The following is a 25,386-nucleotide window of genomic DNA, read 5'->3' on the forward strand; positions in this document are numbered from 1 at the left end:
AATGAGACCATTGACCATTGATTTAAACAGCATATGAAAAGGGAGGGGTAAGCCTGCTCATTACTCTGACATTCTGAAGGACTTATTATAGGATAAATTTTAGAAAAATATGCTAATGAAAATTAACAACTTATATGTTCGTAAGTTTGTCAACTTAAGCAATACAAAAGACACCAGTCTTACAATTTGGCATTTTCCTGTAAGTCTGCAAAAGACTCATCAGTGATGCTTGAAAAAAAGTAGTTGAAAAGGCCAAATAAAGTTTTAAGTTGAAGAGCATTTACGAAGTAAAATTCTGAAAGGTTTTGCAGGAAACAGCAAAGGTAATCTTTTCCTGGGGTATAATAAGCATGCATATAAATATTGGATTTGTAAAAGGTGCATCAAGGGAAAATGAAATCACTACAGGAGCCAGTTGATCTGTTTCCATAACTGACATGTTCATAATAAAATATTTCCATACACCAAATATAGTTGACCTATTGCATATAGTATTAGATAAAAAGACCAAAACTAATTGCTCAGTGTTAAGTTTTTGTGTGTTAGTCTGTTTTTTCAAACTATAAGCAATAGGTCAACTATATTTGTTGAATAGAAGGATTGAATGCTGTATATGTCTGCCTGGCATAGTTCATCTTAACTTGACCTCATTTTCATGATTCATTGGTCAATGTTTAGTTTTCTTGGTTAAGTCTGTTTCTTAGAAACTATAAGCCAGAGGTCAACTATATTTAGTGTATTGTATAATTGTAAGGTGCACATGAATTTCTTGATTTGTTTATATGACCTTGACCTCATTTGTTTGGATCATATTAAGTTTATGTGATAGTTTTAGTAAAGCTTTATATTTAGTACTATCAACATAATATAAATGATCAGTGAAGAAGGTGAGACATTTCAAGAGTGTGCACTCTTGTTGAGTTTTGGTCTTATTTTCTTATACTATAAGCAATAGGTCAACTATATGTGTTGTATGGCAGCATTATAAGCTGTACATGTCTTCCATGGCTTAGTCATCTGACATTGACCTAATTTACATGTTCATTGGTCAATGTTTAGTTTTTATATGACCGTAAAATTTTTGCGGTCGTATATGGCTATCATGTTGTCGTTGTCCGAAGACACTTGGTTTCCGGAAAATAAATTTAGTATATAAGTGAATAGAAATCTATGAAATTTACACACAAGGTTTATAACCACAAAAAGAAGGTTAGGATTGATTTTGAGGGTTGAGGTACTAACAGTTTAGGAAAAGGGGACCAAAATGGGGCCCAAATAAGCATTATTAAACGACCGCAAAAAAATTTGAGGTCGTATATTGGTATGACGTTGGCCTTGTCGTCCGAAGACACATTGGTTTACGCACTATAACTTTAGTTTAAGTAAATAGAAATCTATGAAATTTAAATAAATAGAAATCTATGAAATTTAAGTAAACAGAAATCTATGAAATTTAAGTAAATAGAAATCTATGGAGTTTAAACACAAGGTTTATGACCACAAAAGGAAGGTTGGGATTGATTTGGGAGTTTTGGTCCCAACAGTTTAGGAATTAGGGGCCAAAAAAATTAAATAATTGGGGTTCTTTGATATGCCAAATCTAACTGTATGTAGATTCTTAATTTCTAGTCCCGTTTCAAATTGGTCTACATTAAATACCAAAGGGTCCAAAATTAAACTAAGTTTGATTTTAATAAAAATTGAATTGTTTGGCTTTTTTGATATGCTGAATTTAATCATGTACTTAGATTTTTGATTATGGGCCCAGTTTTCAAGTTGGTTCAAATCAGGATCCAAAATTATTATATTAAGTATTGTGCAATAGCAAGAAATTTTCAATTGCACAGTATTCAGCAATAGCAAGAAATCTTCAATTGCACAGTATTGTGCAATAGCAAAAAAAGTTCAATTGCACAGTATTGTGCAATAGCAAGAAATCTTCAATTGCACAGTATTGTGCAATAGCAAATATTTTCAATTGCACAGTATTGCGCAATAGCAAGAAATATCTAATTGCACAATATTGTGCAATAGCAAGAAATTTTCAATTGATTGGAGTTATCTTTCTTTGTCCAGAATAGTAGTTGAATCAACTTAAATCATTGTTTTATACAATGCACAATGTATATTCACTTTTACTACCAACTGATAAATTAAAACACTCTTTACCATTCAGTGATAACAAGCACTTTTTGTTACATTTTAATATTTTATGATGTATTTAAATGAGTAGTTATTGTTGCAAACTCCATTAGAAATTTGAATTGAGATCAGTTTTGAAAAAAAGGAAAGGGGGATGTGAAAAAAAATGGTGGGGTGGGGGGGGGGGGGGGGTTAATTTTTCTCATTTCAGATTTCATAAATAAAAAGAAAATTTCTTCAAACATTTTTTTGAGAGGATTAATATTCAACAGCATAGTGATTGCTCAAAGACAAAAAAAATATTTTAAGTTCATTAGACCATATTCATTCTGTGTCCAAAACCTATGCTGTGTCAACTATTTTTAAAATCACAATCCAAATTTAGAGCTGAATCCAACTTGAATGTTGTGTCCATACTTGCCCCAACCGTTCAGGGTTCAACCTATGCGGTCGTATAAAGCTGCGCCCTGCGGAGCATCTGGTTCTTGGTTTTCAAACATTAAATTTAATATTAGTAAAAAGAAATCTTATGAAATTTAAATACAAGGTTTATGACCATAAAATGAAATGATATGCCGAATCTAACTGTGTATGTAGATTCTTAATTTTTGGTCCCATTTTTGGTCCCGTTCCCGGTCTACATTAAGGTCCAAAGGGTCCAAAATTAAACTTAGTTTGATTTTAACAAAAATTGAATTCTTGGGGTTCTTTGATATGCTGAATCTAAACATGTACTTAGATTTTTGATTATGGTCCCAGTTTTCAAGTTGGTCCAAATCGGGGTCCAAAATAAAACTTAGTTTGATTTCAACCAAAATTGAATTCTTTGGGTTCTTTGATATGCTGAATCTAAACATGTACTTAGATTTTTGTCGAGCCTGCAACTTTTGTTGCAGAAAGCTCGACATAGGGATAGTGATCCGGCGGCGGCAGCGGCGGTGTTAACTTAGCTCACTTCTTAAAAGCTTTATATTTTAGAAGGTGGAAGACCTGGATGCTTCATACTTTGTATATAGATGCCTCATGTTACGAAGTTTCTGTCAGTCACATGTCCAATGTCCTTAACCTCATTTTCATGGTTCAGTGACCACTTGAAAAAAAAGTTCAGATTTTTTGTAATGTTGAATATTAGTAAAAAGAAATCTTATGAAATTTAAATACAAGGTTTATTTCATTATAAGTAATAGGATATCTATATTTGGTATGTGCGTACCTTGCAAGGTCCTCATGCCCGTCAGACAGTTTTCACTTGACCTCGACCTCATTTCATGGCTCAGTGAACAAGGTTAAGTTTTGGTGGTCAAGTCCATATCTCAGATACTATAAGCAATAGGGCTAGTATATTCGGTGTATGGAAGGACTGTAAGGTGTACATGTTCAACTGGCAGGTGTCATCTGACCTTGACCTCATTTTCATGGTTCAGTGGTTATAGTTAAGTTTTTGTGTTTTGGTCTGTTTTTCTCATACTTTATGCAATAGGTCTACTATATTTGTTGTATGGAATGATTGTAAGGTGAACATGTCTAGCGGACAGATGTCATCTGACCTTGACCTCATTTTCATGGTTCAGTGGTCAAAGTTAAGTTTTTCAGTTTTGGTCTTTTTATCTGATACTATACGCCATAGGTCAACTATATTTAGTGTATGGAAATATTTTATGATTTATATATTAGTCGCGCAGGTTTTATTTGACCTTGACCTCATTTTCACGGTTAAGTGTTAAGTTTTTGTGTTTTGGTCTATTTTTCTTAAACTATAAGTATTAGGTCAACTATATTTGTTTTATGGAAGCATTGTTAGCTGTACATGTCAGCCTGGCATGGTTCATCTGACCTTGGCCTCATTTTCATGGTTCATTGGTCTTTGTTTAGTTATCTTGGTTAATGTAACGTTTATGTGACAGTTGTAATAAAGCTTTATACTAAGTATATACTATCAACATAATATCAATGATTAGTAAAGAAGGCGAGACATTTCAGTGTGTGCACTCTTGTTTATTATGGGCCCAGTTTTCAAGTTTGTCCAAATCAAGGTCCAAAATTAAACTTTGTTTGATTTCAACAAATATTGAATCCTTGGGTTTCTTTGGTATGCTAAATCTAAACATGTATTAAGATTTTTGCTAATGGGGCCAGTTTTCAAGTTGGTCCAAATCCTGGTCCAAAATTAAACTTTGTTTGATTTCAACAAAAATTTAATACTTGGGGTTCTTTGATATGCTGAATCTATACATGTATTTAGATTTTTGATTATAGTCCTGTTTTCAAGTTGGTCCAAATCAGGGTCCAAAATTAAACTTTGTTTGATTTCAACAAAAATTGAATATATGGGGTTCTTTGATATATGCTGAATCTAACCATGTATTTAGATTTTTGATATTTGGGCCAGGTTATCAAATTGGTCAACATTGAGGTCTAAAGGGTCCAAAATCATTTATATAGGATTTCTCTATATTTTTCTATAAATGAACTTTATCTTGTAGTTAATAGAAAAATAAAATAAAAAAGTGGGGTCCCCGTTCATTTGCGCTCACAATCTGCCTTCGAAAGAAGCATACATTTTTGTAAAGTTGTTTTTTTTCTGTTAAAGTAATAGAAGAAATAAAGGTAATATCGAAATAAAAAAAGAAATTTATTACAGAAATCGCTCAGATTTTACAATAATTTAGTTTAAGTGCAGCTTATAAGGAAACTATATTAAAAAATATAGGTCACTGATGAGTTGAAATTTTTTTTTCAATTTTAAAGCCAAAAAATGGCATTTTTCCACCAAAGGGAGATAATTTGGAACTTTTTCAATGATATTTACATTTTAAAAGTCATCTGGGGCCAACACGAATTGATTGTTTTGAATGATTTTTGTACCATATGATAAAGTAACAATTACAAAAGGAAATAAATAAAATTTGTAATGAAAAACAAATGTTTGATTTTTTTCTGAAATTTGTATACCCTCGAGCCTCCTTAAGTTTAAGTTCTTAGACCACATTCATTCTGTGTCAGAAACCTATGTTGTGTCAACTATTTAATCACAATCCAAATTCAGAACTGTATCAAGCTTGAATGTTGTGTCCATACTTGCCCCAACTGTTCAGGGTTTCGAACTCTGCGGTCGTATAAAGCTGCGCACTGCAGAGCATCTGGTTCTAGTTTCCAGTTTATGGAACGGTGTATGGATCTCTCTAAAATTATACCATAAGGTTCCATACCAGAAAGGGATAGTTATGATTGGCTTAAGGGGGTCATGGCTCAAAACGTTTAGAAATAAGGGGAAAAAACAAGGGTGTCCTGGTTAATAAACAATTACTTTTAAGTAAAAATTTGGATTACCTCCCTTACACTGCTTTTAAATTTTTTAATGGGTAACTTTGGTTGCAAACTCCATTTGAATTGAGATTTTGATAATATCTTGAGGGAAAGAATTTTTTTCTTGGAAAAAAGGGGAGGGGGTATAAAAGAAATTGTCGGGGAACATTTTTTTCAGAAGATTTCAAAAATTAAAAAGAAAATTTCTACAAATATTTTTTTTTTGCCAAAAAAAAAAAAGGGTTGGATGGGAAGTAGAAAATGTTTTGTGGTGGGGTCAATTCTCAACAGCTTAGGGTATTGAAAAAAAATCAAAAAATAAAGGGGAGGGTAAAAAAAGGGGGGGGGGGGGTAGGGGGTTCAATTCGCAGCAGCATGGTGTATTGCACAATAGCAAACAATTGAATATAAATTCAAATCATATAACCAATATTAAGTTCTTTGAATACAGTTATTCTGTATCAGAAACCTATTATGTGTCAAATATTCAACTAAAATCCAAATTAAGACCTATATCAAGTGCAAATATTGTGTTAATTTTGCCCCGACTGTTCAGGGTTGTACCTCTGCGGTCGTACCCAGCTGCGCTCGGCGAAGCAATTTATTTTTGGTTACGTCTGTTTCTTAGAAACTATAAGCAATAGGTAAACTATATTTAGTGTATTGAATGATAGTAAGGTGTGCATGTACTTTTCCTACGGTTTATATGACCTTGACATCATTTTCTTGGAACATGTTAAGTTTATCGGATAGTTGTAGAAAAGCTTTATATTTATGAATATCAACATAATATCAATGGTTTGTAAAGAAGGCGAGATATTTCAGTGTGTGCACTCTTGTTTTATTTGATACAATTTTGTGAACATGTGGTTGTCAGAGGTAATTCTTTGTTCCTATTGGGAAAGGCATCTCTAAAAACTTGATAGGAATGATGATTAGGGTCTCTCCAAAGATTTTTCATTCCAGATGAATGATATTGGGAATTGCGTTTTCATATCTTTGAACTATCTTGACCAGTTGTAAATCAAAATACCTGAATAGTTTTACTTGGTCAAATCAAAAGGACTATGCTGGCTTCTCGATCATACTCCGAGCAGGATCACGGCACGGGACGTTTGCGCTTTTTCATAGGACATTTGCGCTTTTTTTTGTGGACACTTGCGCTTCAAAACATAGGACATTTGCGCTTTTTAAAAATGGACATTTGCGCTTTTTACATAGGACATTTGCGCTTTTTTTTTATATATATATCTATAACTTCCCAGCCTCCTCTTTTATCCGGGCTTGGGACCGGTAGGTTTGACCTGGCAGAGTTAAAGTCATTCTTTATGGTTAAAAGTTTAAAATTCATAGCACCTTCATATGTCATAGCACATTGTTGATATATGTTTAAAGTGTATGTACAGAAATAAAATCAAGTACTGTCATCACAATTACAGGTCAGTTTTAGCTTGATATTTGAAGCCCAATGAGTGAACAAATTTTGCTCTTGTTAACTGTCCTGATTGGTACTTAGCCCACATTTCAAATAAATGATCGAGTTTCTCCTTTTCAACGGTACATCTCCTTGAAAGGTCTCCAATTTTTAGGGTTTGGTCGAAACGATATAAAAATCCATCAAGACATATTCATTTTTTTTCTTTACTAGTAACTATAACTTTAAAATCCATGTTCACTGTGTAAATGTGAACTAACTAATGACAAATATAAGTTAAATTTATTTACGTAATGATTTACTTCTCATTAAGATTACAGGTAGTCGACTATAGGTAAAAAGCGCAAATGTCTGGTGAATTTATTACAGGTGAATCAAAATTAAAAGCGCAAATGTCCATATTATTTGAAGCGCAAATGTCCTATCGTTTTACAGGTAAAAAAGCGCAAACGTCCTGTGCCCGAGCAGACTGAGGTTTGCGGCTTTGCCTGTCTGTGTACCTGCCAGGTTCATGATAAAAATATAGGCAACTTTCACTGGAAGACTATAAATTAATAGACTGGAGATAAAAACTTAACATGTCCCTGTGTGTACATCTCAGTGAAATCTCTTTATATTAATAACCGCTTGATCTACTCGTTGTTATATTTATTCGTTGTATTCCACCTATTACGAATGCGAGGAGACGGTCGATAGCAGGCACATATATATAGTTGCGAACCAGCCGTTATTTCGGTCGGCTGGCTATGGAGTACAATAAATTTTCATAATGATATTTTCGCCCTAATAAAGTTCTGACACGAAAACCGATTAAAATAATGTTTGGAGATCAACAGCTTAAGAAGCTAATATTTTGAAATATAAACTTCTAAATTTAAAGACCTAATTCTTTTTTGGTTTAATTGATTATAGAGGCTTAAATCTAAAAGACTTCTCCCATTGAAGTTGTAGTCTCTGCATAACACTTGCAAAATGGCGCTAGAACGATTCCGAATATCTCTTTTAGTCTTACTTTATTTCATTACTGGTGAGTACAGTTTGTAACTTAATTTTTGATCATTTATCTCCCAACTTTAACGTTATTAAAGTTTAGAAATTAATACTTCATTGGAACCATCATCCGTTAACTTATTTAAATCGAGATAATTTACAAAACAAAAACAAACAAGCAATGTGAATGCTTAACCCGCCCACATTCTGTATGTACCTCTCGCAAATATATGTGCCTGTTATATATATGCAGTAGAATTAAATTATCGTTGGCTTCACATTTGAGTTTTGTTATAAATCAAACTTGATGTCTTCGTTCGAATCGTTTCTCATTTTGTCATTTCGGGGTCTTTTATATATAGCTGAATATAATGCATGGGTTTTGCTCATTGTTGTAGTCAATATATACGGATACTAATGGTTTCCTAAAATCACGTCTTTAAAAATCTTGTGAATTGGCATCCACCGTCAATGTAAAGGTACACTGATAGGTAAAAAAAATTCAGAGACAAGTGCCTGTGTTGGCATCTACATATTTTTAAAAACTAGTATCGTATAAATCGAACCTCTCCTGTAAAATCGTTAATCGGTATTGTTACTCCTAAAGAAGTCAGGTATACTTAAATACACACCGAAAAAACCCAACCACAAACAGTTACATTAAACTAAAAATTATTGTGATTTTTATTATGATTCATTCATTGACAATTTGTTGCTTACCTTACTTCCAGTGGTAAATAGTTTATGATATTATATCCAGGGACTTTCTATACTAACTTAGTATAGGAAGTCCTTGCTATATCACTGTGTTTTGAATGTTGTATTGTAGGTTGTTCGTGTGGAGATTTCTGTTATTACTACAGCTATGCATCCAGTAGCACAACGTTTTACTATTGTGGTACTGGATGCTGTGGCTATTACTACAGTCGAGAATGTTGCAGCAAGTAAGTCTTTTTAGTTTCTTGAGTTTCTTTATAACTCGGAGTTTAGTATGACGTCCATTATCACTGAACTACAATCTAATTAAAAACCGATCTCTCATCGCTCCTGTTTCTGATATGTCGCGTGACATATCAGAAACAGGAGCGATGAGAGATCGGTTTTTAATTAGATTGACTGAACTAGTATACATATTTGTTTAGAGGCCAGCTGAAGGACGCCTCCGGGTGCGGGAGTTTCTCGCTACATTGAAGCGCCATTGATGGCCTTCGGCTGTTGTCAGCTCTATGGTCGGGTTGTTGTCGCTTTGACACATCCCCCATTTCCATTCTCACATTTTGGTATACACTTCAAGCTTGATACTAGTGATGTTTTGCATTCTTTTTAAATATAATTTTCTAGCAATTCTTAGCCATTCATCATACAAACATGATTAGCATTATAGTAAACCCATTTTAAACCCTTAAAAGAAAGCACAATCGTGACAATGCAATGAACGAAGTCAGATATTTATTGTCACTAGATCTTGGTCATTAACTTGATACAACTTTTTGATGAATAACATCGTTATAGATTGTTCTCCCACAGAGATGCAACGTTTTTGGACATTTGATAATTTGGGAAATAGACCAATGTTATATATATTTTGGAAATGAAACTCATGAACAGTATAAGATATGATTTTTGTTAACATATCGATGCACTGATATCTGGATCAGGCCACGAGAGCTTCTACAGTTGGATGTATATAGATGTACAGTATAAAGCTCTGTTTCGTATGCTGCATTAAAAACGAATGGTTATACAGAAAGCAAAAACAGTGTTTACAAAAATAAACTTGTCATTAATGGGAAGACTAAATGTATTATAGGCAAGAATGAAATCTTAAATTAAAAATCTTTGATAATGTATGTTATTGACAAAAATCACAAAGCTGTTTAATAGTTTCACAACAGCTTTAACTTGATATTTGAAAATAATGTGCTGCTCTTGAATTAAATTAAGCTTATTTCCTCAAATATTACTAAAGTCTGCGGGCCACATATATTTCATTACAACACAAATTAGTTGACCAACGATGGAATTCGATCTTGTTCCGGAAACTCCATGGTGTTTTACTAACCAAATTCGTCGGATAGCATTAAAGTCTGGCCACATATTTTGGCTGCCCTGTATATTACATGGCTGAACTGTCTGAAAACTGTGTTGGATATAATATTACTGAACCGATGAATGTGGTATCATAAAACAATATATAGTAAATAGTGAATATTAAATTTTCGGTATCGTAAAGATCTGCCGACTGGGTTTGAATTACATGAAACGAAAACAACCCTTCTAATGTCTATATTATGCTCGAGACCAAGGATTTTTGTAAACCAAACATCTTACAATATATAGCGTATTAAATGCACATGGTCAGTATTGTCGGGTGACCTTCTGTTAATTATTTTTTTCAGTATTGGAACTATAGCCGGGTCAATTGTTGGAGGAGTGGTTGTCGTTGCTATAGTTATTGGAATCATAATTTGCTGTGTCATCACACATAAGCATCAACAAAAAAGAATAAAACAGAGACAACAACGACAAGGAATAGTAACTATTGGTATGTTCTATCGTCTTATTGTTTGTATTCTTTGTTTCCTAATGAGTTCCAAAATCATTTTGACAATGATGAGCTACTTTTTAAATACCATCTTAACGCTGGATACCAATCTCCTTATGTTGGTTATTCAGTGATTAAGCACTTCTATTTGAATTTGATGCGACTGTCATGCAAGTGAGAGGTTTGGGAAGCTATAAATCCAGGTTCTACCCACCATTTTCTACATAAGAAAAGTCAGGAATATGACAGTTGATATCCATTCGTTTGATCTTTTGATTTTGACAATTAATTATAGTAGGGACTTTCCATTATGAATTTTCCTCGGAGTTCAGTATTTTTGTGATTTTACTTTTTTCTAGCATGATACAGGAAGGTCAGCTTCCTCATAGAATACTACCGATTACAAAAAGTTTAAAAACTACCCTTATGTATATATACTCGTTAAAATTAACATTAATGATCGACCAACCAATTACGGATATAATTCAGCTTTAATGTATCAGTGGTATTTTTCGACATGGTATATGTTGTTATAGTCGACATTGATAAAGTAAAAATCGATTTGATTCAATACAACTCTGTTGTGTATTGTTTTAATATTTTGTATGAAATTAGTAAAATATTAGATTTTATAGACATTTTTTTCATTACTCAGAGAGATAAAAAAATATATAACATCTGTATGTTTGATAATTTCCAGATTTTTAATTTATAAATACGGTATTTCAATTATTTATATTTCTTTTAACTTAGTGCACACCGGTGGAATGCAAAATCACGGGATGCCATATTCACATCCGCCACCTGACTACTCTCCTTTCGGTCCTGCAGCTGGTGGTCAGATGGGTGGGAACCCGGCATACCCACCTCCATCAACATATGGACAACCACATGGAATGCCCATGACAACAGGAGGACAGGCAACAGGAGGGATGATGACCACATCACACATGGATCCACCACCTTATAAATAGAGAATATGGAAAATGTCATTTGCCTTGCTCCATGTGTAATGACTAAACAATTCACTTGTATAGTTTTCCGAACAATTTTATGTACATAAAACTATTTTTACCACTATTAACAATTGTTCTTATTTACATTTTTATAATGTCCCGATTGATAACGATGATCTATACGAAACGTGTGATTTTAGTTACTTGGTAAATAAAAACGTCAATAAAGGCAAACGGAAGGATGGACACCTCGGCTTTGTTAGTGAACTCTTACATAGCAAACTGTCTTAAACTACTTTACTTTTTGGTTTACATGTGTGGTTCCTTTATGAAATGGTAATAATGATTTAAGTGTTGGCATTTGCATTAGATACATCATGTTTGTTAATATTTGGAACTAGTTTGCAATAACTTAGTATTGCGATACTTTTGGTCTTTAATGGTTTGTGTTTTGTACTGTTATGATTAGTGAGGCACGTTTCAAAAGGGTTTTTTTTATGTTGTGCTCACAGGCACTTGTCTGTGATAAAAATATTGAAGTAGATCTTTTACAGAGACGAGCCTGTGGTTGTGCTCCCAACAGACACCACATTATGTACGTGTCTGTTCCTCCCAAGACATGTGGTTTTCGTTTGCTGTGTTTATATTTGCATTTCGTTTTTTGTTTTGTACATAAACTAGTATGTTAGTTTTCCTGGTTTATATTTGACATTTGGTCATGTCAGAGCATTTTAAAAAGGCTGTCTTGCTGAAAATAGCTTGACTATGTGGAATGGGTTTTGTTCTTAAAACAGTGAACAGCCACATCAACACTCATGAGGACTGAAAGGAAGATGAATGTTTCTGTTTTTTGTTTTAATGGATAAAAAATAAATTAAAAACCAGATGCTCTGCAGGGCGTAGCTTTATACGACCGCAGAGGTTGAACCCTGAACGGTTGGGGCAAGTATGGACACAACATTCAAGCTGGATTCAGCTCTAAATTTGGATTGTGATTAAATAGTTGACACAGCATAGGTTTCTGACACAGAATGAATGTGTTCTAATGAACTTAAAATTTTTGTTTTCTCTTAGAGCAATTCACTATGCTGTTGAATATTAATCCTCTCAAAAAAATGTTTGAAGAAATTTTCTTTTTTATTTATGAAATTTCAAATGAGAAAAATTGAACCCAATTTTTTTAATCACATCCCCCTTTCCCTTATTCCAAAACTAATCTCAATTAAAATTTCTAATGGAGTTTGCAACAATAACTACTCATTTAAATACATCATAAAATATTAAGATGTAAAAAAACTGCTTGTTATCACTGAATGGTAAAGATTATTTTAATTTATCAGTTGGTAGTAAAAAGTGAATATACATTGTATATTATTATACCTTACGTATATTTCAAACAATTCTATTGGGTGAAACGTAATCACGTGACATGGAATAATTCAGTTAATTTTCATTCAATTGAAGGAAGGACGAATAACCCTAAAGAATTTACACCAGCGGTGAATAACCCTATTATTCACCGGTGAATAACCTTTTGAGTTTGTTTATTTGTACTTGAGTTACCTCCCATAAAAATGACGTCACAAACGTAAATAAACAAAATGGCAGAGTTCACGTTACACTGGGAGCCCATCAAGAGACGAGGAAATACGGCATTGGACATAGATAGAGCTGAGAGTGGCAGCAGCCGATGATGTCTCTTATAAACGGTCCTTTTCAGGGCCATCAATATTTTACAAAAAGATTCTACTTTTGTTGTATATTCGAGAAAATCGAACACAAATGTATTTTCAAACGTCAGTTTGTGTTCGAAATGCACTTCCACTGTTAGTTCGGTATAATAAAACAATTGTGGCCCCTTAGAATCGATGAATATCCAAAATTGTCAACCCTCAAAAGTTATTTCACTTCGGGCTGCGCCCTCAATGAAATAACCTTCTCGTGTTGACAATTTTGGATATTCACCTCTTCAACAGGCCATAATTGTATATTGTATATAACAAAGATTTAAGTTGATTCTGGACAAAGAAAGATAACTCCAATTAAAAAAAAATCTTGCTATTGCACAATATTTTGCAATTGGATATTTCTTGCTTACTATTCTGGACAAAGAAAGATAACTCTAATTAAAAAAAAATTTGCTATTTCACAATATTGTGCAATTAGATATTTCTTGCCATTGCGCAATACTGTGCAATTGAAAAGACTTGCTATTGCACAATACTTAATATAATAATTTTAGATCCTGTTTGGACCAACTTGAAAACTGGGCCCATAATAAAAATCTAAGTACATTTTTGGATTCGGCATATCAAAGAACCCCAAGATTTCAATTTTTGTTAAAATCAGACTAAGTTTAATTTTGGACCCTTTGGACTTTAGTGTAGACCAATTTGAAAACAGGACCAAAAATGAAGAATCTACATACACAGTTAGATTTGGTATATCAAAGAACCCCATTTATTCAATTTTTGATGAAATCAAACAAAGTTTAATTTTGGACCCCGATTTGGACCAACTTGAAAACTGGGCCAATAATCAAGAATCTAAGTACATTTTTAGATTCAGCATATCAAAGAACCTAACTGATTCATTTTTTGTCAAAATCAAACTAAGTTTAATTTTGGACCCTTTGGACCTTAGTGTAGACCAATTTGAAAACGGGACCAAAAGTTAAGAATCTACATACACAGTCATGACAGTTAGATTCGGCATATCAAAGAACCCCAATTATTCAATTTTGATGAAATCAAACAAAGTTTAATTTTAAACCCTTTGGGCCCCTTATTCTGTTGGGACCAAAACTCCCAAAATCAATACCAACCTTCCTTTAATGGTCATAAACCTTGTGTTTAAATTTCATAGATTTCTATTTACTTATACTAATGTTATGGTGCGAAAACCAAGAAAAATGCTTATTTGGGTCCCTTTTTGGCCCCTAATTCCTAAACTGTTGGGACCTTAACTCCCAAAATCAATACCAACCTTCCTTTTGTAGTCATTAACATTGTGTTTAAATTTCATTGATTTCTATTTACTTAAACTAAAGTTATTGTGCGAAAACCAAGAATAATGCTTATTTGGGCCCTTTTTTGGCCCCTAATTCCTAAACTGTTGAAACCAAAACTCCCAAAATCAATCCCAACCGTTCTTTTGTGGTCATAAACCTTGTGTCAAAATTTCATAGATTTCTATTAACTTAAACTAAAGTTATAGTGCGAAAACCAAGAAAATGCTTATTTGGGCCCTTTTTGGCCCCTAATTCCTAAAATGTTGGGACCAAAACTCCCAAAATCAATACCAACCTTCCTTTTGTGGTCATAAACCTTGTGTTAAAATTTCATAGATTTCCATTCACTTTTACTAAAGTTAGAGTGCGAAAACTAAAAGTATTCGGACGACGACGACGCCAACGTGATAGCAATATACGACGAAAAATTTTTCAAATTTTGCGGTCGTATAATAAGCAAAAAGGGTTTACCTTTCCTAAGCTCATGAGTTCATATATAATTCTAAGAGTTTAAAGTTGCCTTTGCTTAAATTGTTTTTTGGGGGTAGAGGGTGTTGGTTGAGCATCCAATATTAATAGGGTTACATAAGTTGTGTCCCTAGCAGGGCAGGAAATGTTAATAATTCCTGATGAACCCAGACATAGGTAGGGTTTCAGTTGCTCAATCTTCTGTGTTGTTGTTTAACTTCATTATGTTTGTTTATTATTCAACCTTCAATATATACCCAGGCGCGGATCCAGAGGGGGGGTTCCGGGGGTTGGAACCCCCCTTTTTTTTGGACGATCAATGCATTTGAATGAGGACATGTAATTGGAACCCCTCCTTTGTCCTGGGTTAGGAACCTTTTTGAATGGCTGGATCCGCCCCTGATACCTACATTGAGAAAAAATCCTGCGACACTGTCACATTTGTTTACATCATTTAAGAAATATTGTATATTCATGGATACTATATTTTAGCGGTTAAAACCGCTAAAGACGATACAGGAAATTCATAATCACTAATTTCCAGGTACAGTACAGCACAAATTTCACCAAAATCAATACCCCAAAATAATAAGGAAGCTACAGTATATAAGTAGAGAATACATAGGGCTGATAGTCCTCCCATGTCATATAAGGCAAACTAAAAAATAAACTGAAACATTATAAACAACTTTTAATCAGACTCTTTCTCATAACCGTATTCAATCTCAACATGAAAATAATAGTACAAGTTTCAATGATTTAAAATTTTGCCATTCATGACTGTGACAAATGAAAATCATTACCATCAAACTAATTTCACAATATTAAATGACATGATTTTTCTTTATTAAAAGGCAGTAATATTTCACACAAATCATCTCTCTAAAAGATAACTGGTAAAACTTGTCTTACATAGGAAAATTATAAAAAGAGTTTTAATATACTCATTATTAAAAAAATATTGAAAGTTATAATCTCTTTATAGATCAAATTGATCATCTTCAGCCATTTATTTTTTAGTGTTTGGGAAGTTAGTGCAAGTTTCATTGCATGTAATTGTAAAACTGATGTTACATTCCTCTCTATGACAAGGAAGAATATGCTTATCAATGATTGGTTGTTTTTAAAAGTACATCTATTAATGACAATAGAAACTCTTCAGAGAAGAGTCCAAAGTACAATCTAGTTTATTGATCAGATATCAAATGAATTTTCATACACATTAGATAGGGAGCTACCATTTGATTTTTAGGGTTCGGGTGGGCGGGGGAGGGGGGGGGTTGGAGAAAAGGATGACAAATCAATCTATTTGGTCCTACCTTTTTTTTTATTAGTTTTTACTGACTTTTTGTTTTACATAAATTGTCATTCTGTCTTTTTAAACATTATTCATCCGAGCCACCCACCCATGAAAAAATCAAATGGTAACTCCCCTTCCGGTATTATCTTTAAGAGAAGTCATAGTGGAAAAAATATTATAGATGAATCATTTTACAAGGAAAATATCATAACTAAATAATCTCAATCATCTTTCTACTTTCTCAGCAACTCCAGAAAAAAGTATATCACATTAAATTACTTCCCTGTTGTAATACTACACTCACAAATCACTTCAGGACAATGGCATAGTCTTAAGTGATAACCATACAAAAGTTTATACAGGTTTTACCATATTTTGTCTGATTATTATGTTAAGAAAAAAAGAAATTTTAGTACATGTAAATTATCAAACTCAATCACAGTTGTTTGTTGTACATTTGTATTTTATATGTAAAACCACATTTTTCTTCAAAAATACAATATAAATGTTCCTTGACAACAATAAAAAATATGTTAAATGGAAAATAAAAACTTATGTCCCAAAACATAAAATCTAAATGAAATTAAGTACAATGAATGATATTTTGTTTTTGAATTTGTCTGTTTAATAAATGACATTGCAACTGTTACTCCAAACACTGGATATTGCACATTTAAAACAGAAATGTGTTCATCTCTGAATTAGAGAAGGGCAGTCACAATAATACATGAAGTGGTGTTTGCTATTAATTCAATTTCTGAAGCTCATGTCTATTTAAAGGCTATGAATAATCAATTAAGGTGACAACCAACCAATAAATGTATCAGAAAGGGGGAAGTTTTTTTCTCTGTTGAATGTTCATTTTCATTTCTTGCTAAAAGTGCTTATTTTTTTAACAATTATAAAATTCATTTTCAATTTTTTTTCACAACTGTTTCCTGCACTTTCTTTTACAGAATATTCATTTTGTACCTGTGCTATGCAAAGTTATTTATTCTATGACTTCTTAAATGCAATCAAAAATGTTACTAGTACATTTGTAATAGTTCAATTGAATAACTTGGTTGTTATTTAAACAATAAACTTTCTGCACGGACTGTTCAAAATCATTATGGTAAAATATTTGTATGCCCCAAAAAATATTATATACATTGTGTACAATGATGTGTTTACCTTCATTTTATGACTGGATAACTCATGAAAATAAATTATTGTAAACAAAAAATAGCATCTGGATCATAGGACCTCTGATCCATTTTGCTTCTACTTTATAGATGTTATTTCTCTTATTAAAGCTAAAATATCAAACTTTTCTCTTGAACAATCTGTCGAATACCAAGTCACATAAGCTTTCTTGCAAACTTGGGGGCCTCAAGGTGTAACTCAAGAGTTACCAACATTCAGACTAACTGACTGACCATTAAAATTAGTCTTGACCACTCTTCATACTTTATACATGTCCTCCACAGATACTCAAACAATGTGGAGAAATTCAAATGAGACTATGAGAGATTACAAAATACATTTCTATCACACAAAACCATTTTGGTATTGTAACTATATCTGAGACAATTTCATTCACAACAACAAGGCCTGTAATCAGGCTTCAAAACTTAAAGACAAAATTATGTATAACTTTAAATCTTTTACAAAAATCTATCATTTGATTGTTTGAATATATGATAATCCATAAAGTAACAATTTTCCCGTAAAAATGGTTTAACAATTAAAGGCCTATATGAATTTGCTGAAAAAAATATAATAAAACAGTTTAATCACAATCCAGAATAGCTTTTTAGTGGAATTTTTGGCAATAAAATAATAAGTTTAAAATCAAAGATATTTGTGGTCTGGATGGGATCCTTTATTTTTTTGTTATTTTTTCCCCCTTTTTCTTTTCTTCTTTTATTTTTTCTGCCTTTTTTCTCTTTTCTTCATATTTTTATTCTACTGTGGATCACATGGTGTGGATTCATTATCATTCGTCGGAAACAAATTTTTCTCTTTTTCATTGGTAAAGGTGACCCACAAATCTATATATTCCACAAATCACAAACTTGCTACATGTATTTGGTTGTATACAGACTTTGACAAAACCATGAAATCAAATGTTCACAAAAATGCAAGATTTCCCAAATCCATGAAAATTGGTAGCCATGAAAATAAATGAATACACAGTATCTGAAGTTTTATCCCATTCCCATTATGCTCTATTCTGTTAACCCCATCCAGACCCTCATGTGTAGCCAGAATGAGGCTGGCCCTATAGAATATTGATTGTCCATTAGAAATAATTGACAAGCAGACTCTTCTTCTTCTTCTGGTATACAGTTACAGCTTCATTAATATTGTGTAATCAGCAATCTCTGACTTTGTTACAAAACTGTGATTTAAACAAGAGAAATATAATGCTTAAAAAAAAGCATTTTGATTAGTTTTGTCCTTCATAATATAAAATTTTATTAACAATATTCAATATTCATGATATCACCATTAAAAAAATTGTTGACAAAAAAATCCTTCAAAATCAATCATTTACAACATTAACTCCAAAAACTAAATATCTGAAGAAGAAGAAAAAACTTGATAAAAGTCTGAAACGTTACAGAATATTTACAAAAAAGAAACTCCACAAAGTCAACCATTAAATACACTATGAAAAAATTGGCACCATGCACAGTAGCAAAAAGAAAGTATTTTACCTTAATTAGTTTTTAAAAAGTCAAATATTAAAACTAAAATTAAAATATTAAACTTTCCACTAAACGTTTGTCAAAAACTATTCGGACAAATCAAGAGAAATAAATGTTAAGATATAGTATGTCTTTGTATGTATATATGGTTGAATATTTCAATTTCCATGAAACTTGTTTAATTGCATGTTTATTTAAAAAAAAATTGTAGCTTTTATACTTCCAGAGACACAGTCAATAAGAAAGTTTAGTACATGCATATTTAAAAAAGACTTTCTCAGTCAGTCAATGATGAGTAAGTAATCAGAAAATGAAAATCTGTTTATGACTTGAGTTGTGGATACAAAGTATAGAAAGAAAAACATGGATGAATGAACAGACAAACATACATACAGACACACACACTAAAATCACTATATACCCCTCGTAAGTACAGGGTTATAAAAAAGACGGTAAAACAGTAAAGACGCTTAAACAGTTGCATGCGTATATTGCAACATAAACAAGTTGAATACTCAGAATAGTAATTTAAGAAATAAATCGATATCAGGAAAGTTGTTTAAAAGGAAAATATTTATAATGATGCATAAAACTTTTGATTGCATACTTTATGTACAGACCAAGCATAGTAGTTGTTGGATTTTTATCAGCATATGGTGCTAAGGGCTGTTCAATAAAAACATACATGGGACCCAGGGAAGGCAACTTAAATTTGCCACTATGGGTGGGTGTGATATATAATTTGTGTTTAATATGCTTTAAATGTATGCAGGACTCTAAAATTGCTTCTATGGGTGGTCACTGTGTTTTTAAAGTGCCTTCCCTGGCTCTATGTATGTTTTAACAGAACAGCCCTAATGGAAAATAGAACATTGTGGATATCCACTAGTTGTATTGGAATGCCATCACAGCTGCCACGCCCAACACCCCCCTCCCCCATTGTAGTGACAAGATATTTCAAAATACATTAATGCAATGAACCTGTCAGTACATGCAGTTATAGTTCTGTTTTATACCAAGTCTCCATGGAAGATTTGATGGAACAGAATCAGGATCTATCAACAAAGAATTTTTGTATCATTATTTTTACCACCATTTTTTTGGTTCTCAACATGTACCATGACCTCATCTCTTTGAAAGTACAACCAGTTAATTCAGAATCTTTAAAAAGTAGAACCCAAATATAAATGCTTATTCTTCAGAATTTAATCTTCACAAATGAGGCAATATGCAATAATGATTTTATATTTTGGTTAAGATTTCATAAGAGTTTTAAATCTATAACTTAATGGTCGAAATTTCTAAATCACCCGTATAAAATACTAATATAAGAATATAGTGATCCATTTTACATGTACATGTTTATTACCCTGATCAACAGCATCAACATTTGCATGTGTATAAATCTGATAAAACATTGAAAAATCATACATGTTTTTTGTTTTGTAAGATGTCTTGAAAATGCAACCATCCAATGTTGATATTTTTATCATTATTTTTTATAAATTTCAAAGTTTAGTTCTAAAACAAATTACAATCTTGCTGTTTTATCAATATTGTGTATTAAGTGAAATTTTTCAAGAATTTTTTTGTCAATTGATTTATCAGACAAAATAGGTGCTAAAAAAAATGTGTGTGAACACACAATTCATTTTACATGTATGATCATGAGAAGACATAGTTTGTGACCTAAAAAGTACACTTTAGCTAAGGTATATTTTGTTTTTTTCACCTGTCCACTGTTAAATGTGCATCTTATTAATGTCTATTCTTTATTCAAGTTTTGATTTCTTCCTACAAAAATATAATTGAATAAAAATGCTTGAATGTTCATTTAAAAACATTAAGTAATGATTAACCAATTAAATCAATATGTCCACATCATAGTGTGGGCATATGGAGCAGCAACCCTGTCCCCACTCTAAACTGTGGACAAGTGGAGAAAGCTAAATCCACCTGAGTACAATGTATGTATAATAACAATACCTCTTTCCACTCATTAATTCTCACAACACACATACTTTTATATATTACTTCGTGAAACAACATTTAAAGAAAAGATAAAAATTAAATAACCTTTCCATTAACTTTCTGTCGGCTCAGGTGAGACAATCACCTGAATTACATTGTTCTTTGGAATTTTTGCATCTTCAATGCGTATTTTATCAGACAACAACCGTCCAGAATAAAACCATCTTTGTCTTGATGGTGGGACACCTTCTTCCTCCGACAATCGGAGTTTAAGTTTCATCACAGTATCAGAAGTCCTCACATAGAGTTTGATATCTTTAGTATGATTTGATAGTCTGAATTTGAGAGGGATTTCCAGCCCTGGTGAAGCATTCTCTGAGTCCAGCCCAGCATCACTTTCACTTGTCTCTTCTAGTAAGTTTGTTGGAGCACTTAAGGTGTAGACAGGAAGTTGGTATCTGTTCCCCAACTCATCATAACTGTCCATCAATGTTCCTGTTATAGAAAAATATATTTTATACATGTAAAACAATTTTTTTTTTTAGTTTTGAAAACATGTTTACGGTAAACAAAATGATGTTTACTCCGATATTGAACTTAGTCAATTTTTGTGTATGTTCAACTTCTTTAGTTTCTTAGTAAGAATATTCTTTTATTTGCAGCATATTTGTTTAACCCTCTGTGTTGCCCTCTACATGTTTGTTGCCTGTTTTTGTTCTTGAGTGGTGCTATCTCATTAACCTCTGTCCCACATCTCCTACCATTTGTATATATACATGTAATATCAATATGTTAATATATTGTCGGATTATTTGGTTAATCAGTTATGAGTGAAAACTTTTATATATCTCATAAACTTCATGTACATGTATGTGATCATTTGATAAAATATTTTACAACTTGGATAGACAAAGATGACTGAGACCAAGTTTGGTTATATTTGGCACAGTTGTTTCAGAGCAGAAAAAAAGATTTATAGACAACAAAGCGCCAAGTAATAAAAATAGATAACTGTTCTTGGCCTTCCCCCCCCCCCCCCCCCCAAAAAAAAAACAACCCAAAAAATCATATCTGAGTTACATCTTAACTTGTTTAATATAGGAATTCATAAAAAGTTAAATATAGGTTAAACTTGATATCATAAACAAGATAGATTACCATGCGGTAAGGATATGTTAGCACCATCTATTATTGCCTGAGCTAAACCATGGTCCCCTGTCTCTAATGCATATGCAGCAGCTTTTAAAGCATCCCATATTTCTTTTCTGCCTTCAAATGCTGGTGCTGTGTCCCAAAACTCTTCTCTCTTACTTCGAAGCTGTGTTTCTGTCAGTGGAATGTCACTTTTCCATTTGGGTTTTTCAGGTTTCAATGGTTGATTTCTTCCAATTGAAACTATAAACAAGAAAAAATAAATTAAATATACCAAAACTACTTTTACATCTGACTTTGTCATCACCAAAATCATTTGAATTCATGTAGACATTCATAAGAGTGCAGGTCAATAACTCAACCTCATTTCATTTATATTATAATCATGCACTCATATACAAAGTTACTTACATGTAGTAGTATAGAGGCCTTCACAGGGTTTATGTTTGATGTGAGAAAACTAAAGAACTGAAACAAGAGGCTATCAGGGTGAAAGCAAACAAGATTTTCCTGCATGAAATTCCCATGAATATGATATTTGTAAATCTGGACCCTCAAATAAGATCAACTAGTACAAAAATAAATGAATTTTGGTAGGGTTCACCAGCGGCAGATCCAGAACTTCATAAGAGGGGGCCCACTGACTGACCTAAGAGGGCCAGCTTCCGTCATGCTTCACTGATTCCCCATACTAACCAAATTTTTCCCACAAAAAAGGCCCCTCCCTGGATCTACATATATTAAAAATTGGGAAGGTTAAAATCCATCGAAATTTCATTTTTCCCTACATAAAGGTCTACAACTCAACAACAATAAAAGCTAAAATAGTAAAAAATGATTTTGAACTTTATTTTGTCAAAGGAAACAACATATCTAAATTTGAAAATATTTCTTAAAAGCATTTTTAAGTCATTACACAGACAATATCACTTTTTGTTTCTTAAAGGTCTATATTTAAATCAACAAAGGTAAAAACATAAGTTAAATTGTCAGAAGCATGTCAGAAAATGGAGCTTGACCTTCATTTATTCACAGGAAACAACACATCTAAATTATTAAAAAAATCACACTTTTTCGCTACTGAAAGGTCTACTGTGATGTTAACTCCACAACCATAAAACCTAAAATCGTCAAAATTGAACTTTCATTTAGTCACTGTTAACAACATATCTAAACACTGTTTGCCAGCTGCCCGCCTGGATGCCTGCCTCCAAACATACATACATCCCCAAATCAAAACCAACAGAATTATTCAAGGAAAACCATGATGTGTACAATCTTCCAGAGATACGCATATGAAACAAATAAGGAATAGAATTAGTAATACACACACCTCGGAGAAATCTACTTCTGACAAAGTTATACACAAGCACAATATTTCATCTTGTCCAGTGAACAATTATGAGATGGTTTAATTTTACTTCACTAACTTGCCCTGAGCAGATTTTTTCTTGCCTACCGGCAAGCATGGCAGAACTTAATTCCAATCTTGGATAATAAGACAAAAAAACAGTTGTACAAATCAGAACTTTCGAATTTTGCGAGAGCACTGGAAGGACATCATCTACATGTACATAGTGGAACTTTGAGTTAAAGGATAATGCTTACTTCCTTCATTCATCCCTAGAAGTCAGCCTCATATGAATAAAGGAACCAGTTGGCAAAAAGAGGAGCATTATTGGTTCCCTTGGGATTGCCGATTGATTGTAGAAAAACCTATCAATCATGATCAACTTTTATGAATAATTATTGATAATTACAATTAAATTTTCACTCATTAATGCTAAAGCAATCTTTTTACCTGTAAACAAGATTACCAGCAGATGCTAACATACACCTCATTAACCTGTAAATGCTCTAATAGACGGTAAGACCAATTTTACTACTTTAAGTCAAGAATTTAAAATGTCACATGTGTAAATGTTGGTACCGTAACAGAAATATCATTGAAGTCCTATTTGGTCACCAGATGAAAAATTGCAGTTTGTGACAATCGTAAAGCAGAATTCAGCCCCTGGTTGTAAACAATGTGGCCAAGTGTTCATCTATTTATGCATTATGGACAGGAAGTATTTCAAGATTTTTTACACACTGACACTGTCATCTTTTTTTATATCAAATTTAAGAAAAAATTAAGCTAATATAGAAGAAAATAAGAATAAGGTCGTTCAAATTACAAGTTCATTCATATTAAAACTCATTTTAATCTTAATAAAAACAACTGCCTAGTTTACATAGTAATGGATATACAAAGTAATCAGCTGATCACAGGAAATGACCGGGGTGATTTTAGTTTTTGTTCAATAACCCCCACCCAACTCCCACTACCTGCAGCATCAGAAGACTCGCCTGATGAGTTATCGCCGTGTCTCCGGGATCCTAGACACCCTCCCATAGCCCTCTGGGCGGGCACCAGGTCCGAAATGTATAATAAATAACGAGGATGCTGTTTGTGTTGATGATTTTCTGTCGTGTGAATGGCAAGACGAGTTTTGATTGGATAAAATTAAAGGTTCATTCCAGGTTCGCTTGACTCGAAATTCATCCTCAACTTTAAAGGGAGCTATTGTTGAATCCCTACTTTGAAATAGATTGAAATATGTCGTTTCTTCTCTTATATTAGCTGTATTTCTATTTCTGTTCGATCGAAAGAAAGAAAGAAAAACAAATAAAAGAAAGAATCAGAAATGCGGATGGACTGGGTGTTCCGGAAAACACAGATAAGCCTAAATTAAAGTTTTGATCCCGTGTTCATCTTCCGATTCATATTTGATTGCATTTAAATTCAAAGTTTTTAACTTATACATTTTGATTGAACCTGGTGTTAAAAACAAGCGCATTCCAGTTTATAGTGAACTTTTCAAATCGACTACACATTATGACATAAATGTAGGAACAGTATATCTAAACAGTCAATATATCATATTTAAAATTGAGAATGGAAATGGGGAATGTGTCAAAGAGACAACAACCCGCCCAAATAAAAAACAACAGCAGAGGGTCACCAACAGGTCTTCAATGTAGCGAGAAATTCCCGCACCCGGAGGCGTCCTTCAGCTGGCCCCTAAACAAATATATACTAGTCCAGTGATAATGAACGCCATACTAATTTTCAAATTGTACACAAGAAACTAAAATTAAAATAATACAAGACTAACAAAGGCCAGAGGCTCCTGACTTGGGACAGGCGCAAAAATGCGGCGGGGTTAAACATGTTTGTGAGATCTCAACCCTCCCCCTATACCTCTAACCAATGTAGTAAAGTAAACGCATAACAATACGCACATTAAAATTCAGTTCAAGAGAAATCCGAGTCTGATGTCAGAAGATGTAACCAAAGAAAATAAACAAAATGACAATAATACATAAATAACAACAGACTACTAGCAGTTAACTGACATGCCAGCTCCAGACTTCA

At 32.8% G+C, this 25,386-nt stretch overlaps 2 protein-coding genes across 3 annotated transcripts; one reads left to right on the forward strand and one right to left on the reverse strand.

Moving 5' to 3' along the window:
• Positions 1 to 7,811: 7,811 nt before the first annotated feature.
• Positions 7,812 to 11,567, forward strand: LOC139520468 (uncharacterized). The gene is made up of 4 exons (XM_071313112.1): positions 7,812 to 7,910; positions 8,703 to 8,817; positions 10,273 to 10,418; positions 11,172 to 11,567. Exons 1-4 carry the CDS (start codon positions 7,856 to 7,858, stop codon positions 11,390 to 11,392), a joined length of 537 nt encoding a protein of 178 aa, XP_071169213.1. The 5' UTR covers positions 7,812 to 7,855; the 3' UTR covers positions 11,393 to 11,567.
• Positions 11,568 to 15,530: 3,963 nt separating this feature from the next.
• LOC139520469 (ubiquitin domain-containing protein 2-like) lies at positions 15,531 to 24,696 on the reverse strand. Of its 2 annotated transcripts, none has more exons than XM_071313115.1 (3): positions 24,318 to 24,696; positions 21,975 to 22,211; positions 15,531 to 21,311 (listed from the first exon to the last, which is right to left on the reverse strand). In XM_071313115.1, exons 1-3 carry the CDS (start codon positions 24,361 to 24,363, stop codon positions 20,929 to 20,931), a joined length of 666 nt encoding a protein of 221 aa, XP_071169216.1. In that variant the 5' UTR covers positions 24,364 to 24,696; the 3' UTR covers positions 15,531 to 20,928. The 2 variants fall into 2 exon arrangements, with proteins under 2 accessions (XP_071169216.1, XP_071169214.1); XM_071313113.1 differs by having other exon boundaries at positions 24,297 to 24,667.
• Positions 24,697 to 25,386: the final 690 nt, after the last annotated feature.

This window comes from Mytilus edulis, chromosome 4, assembly GCF_963676685.1.
Source record: "Mytilus edulis chromosome 4, xbMytEdul2.2, whole genome shotgun sequence".
In the NCBI taxonomy this organism is placed as follows: domain Eukaryota; kingdom Metazoa; phylum Mollusca; class Bivalvia; order Mytilida; family Mytilidae; genus Mytilus; species Mytilus edulis.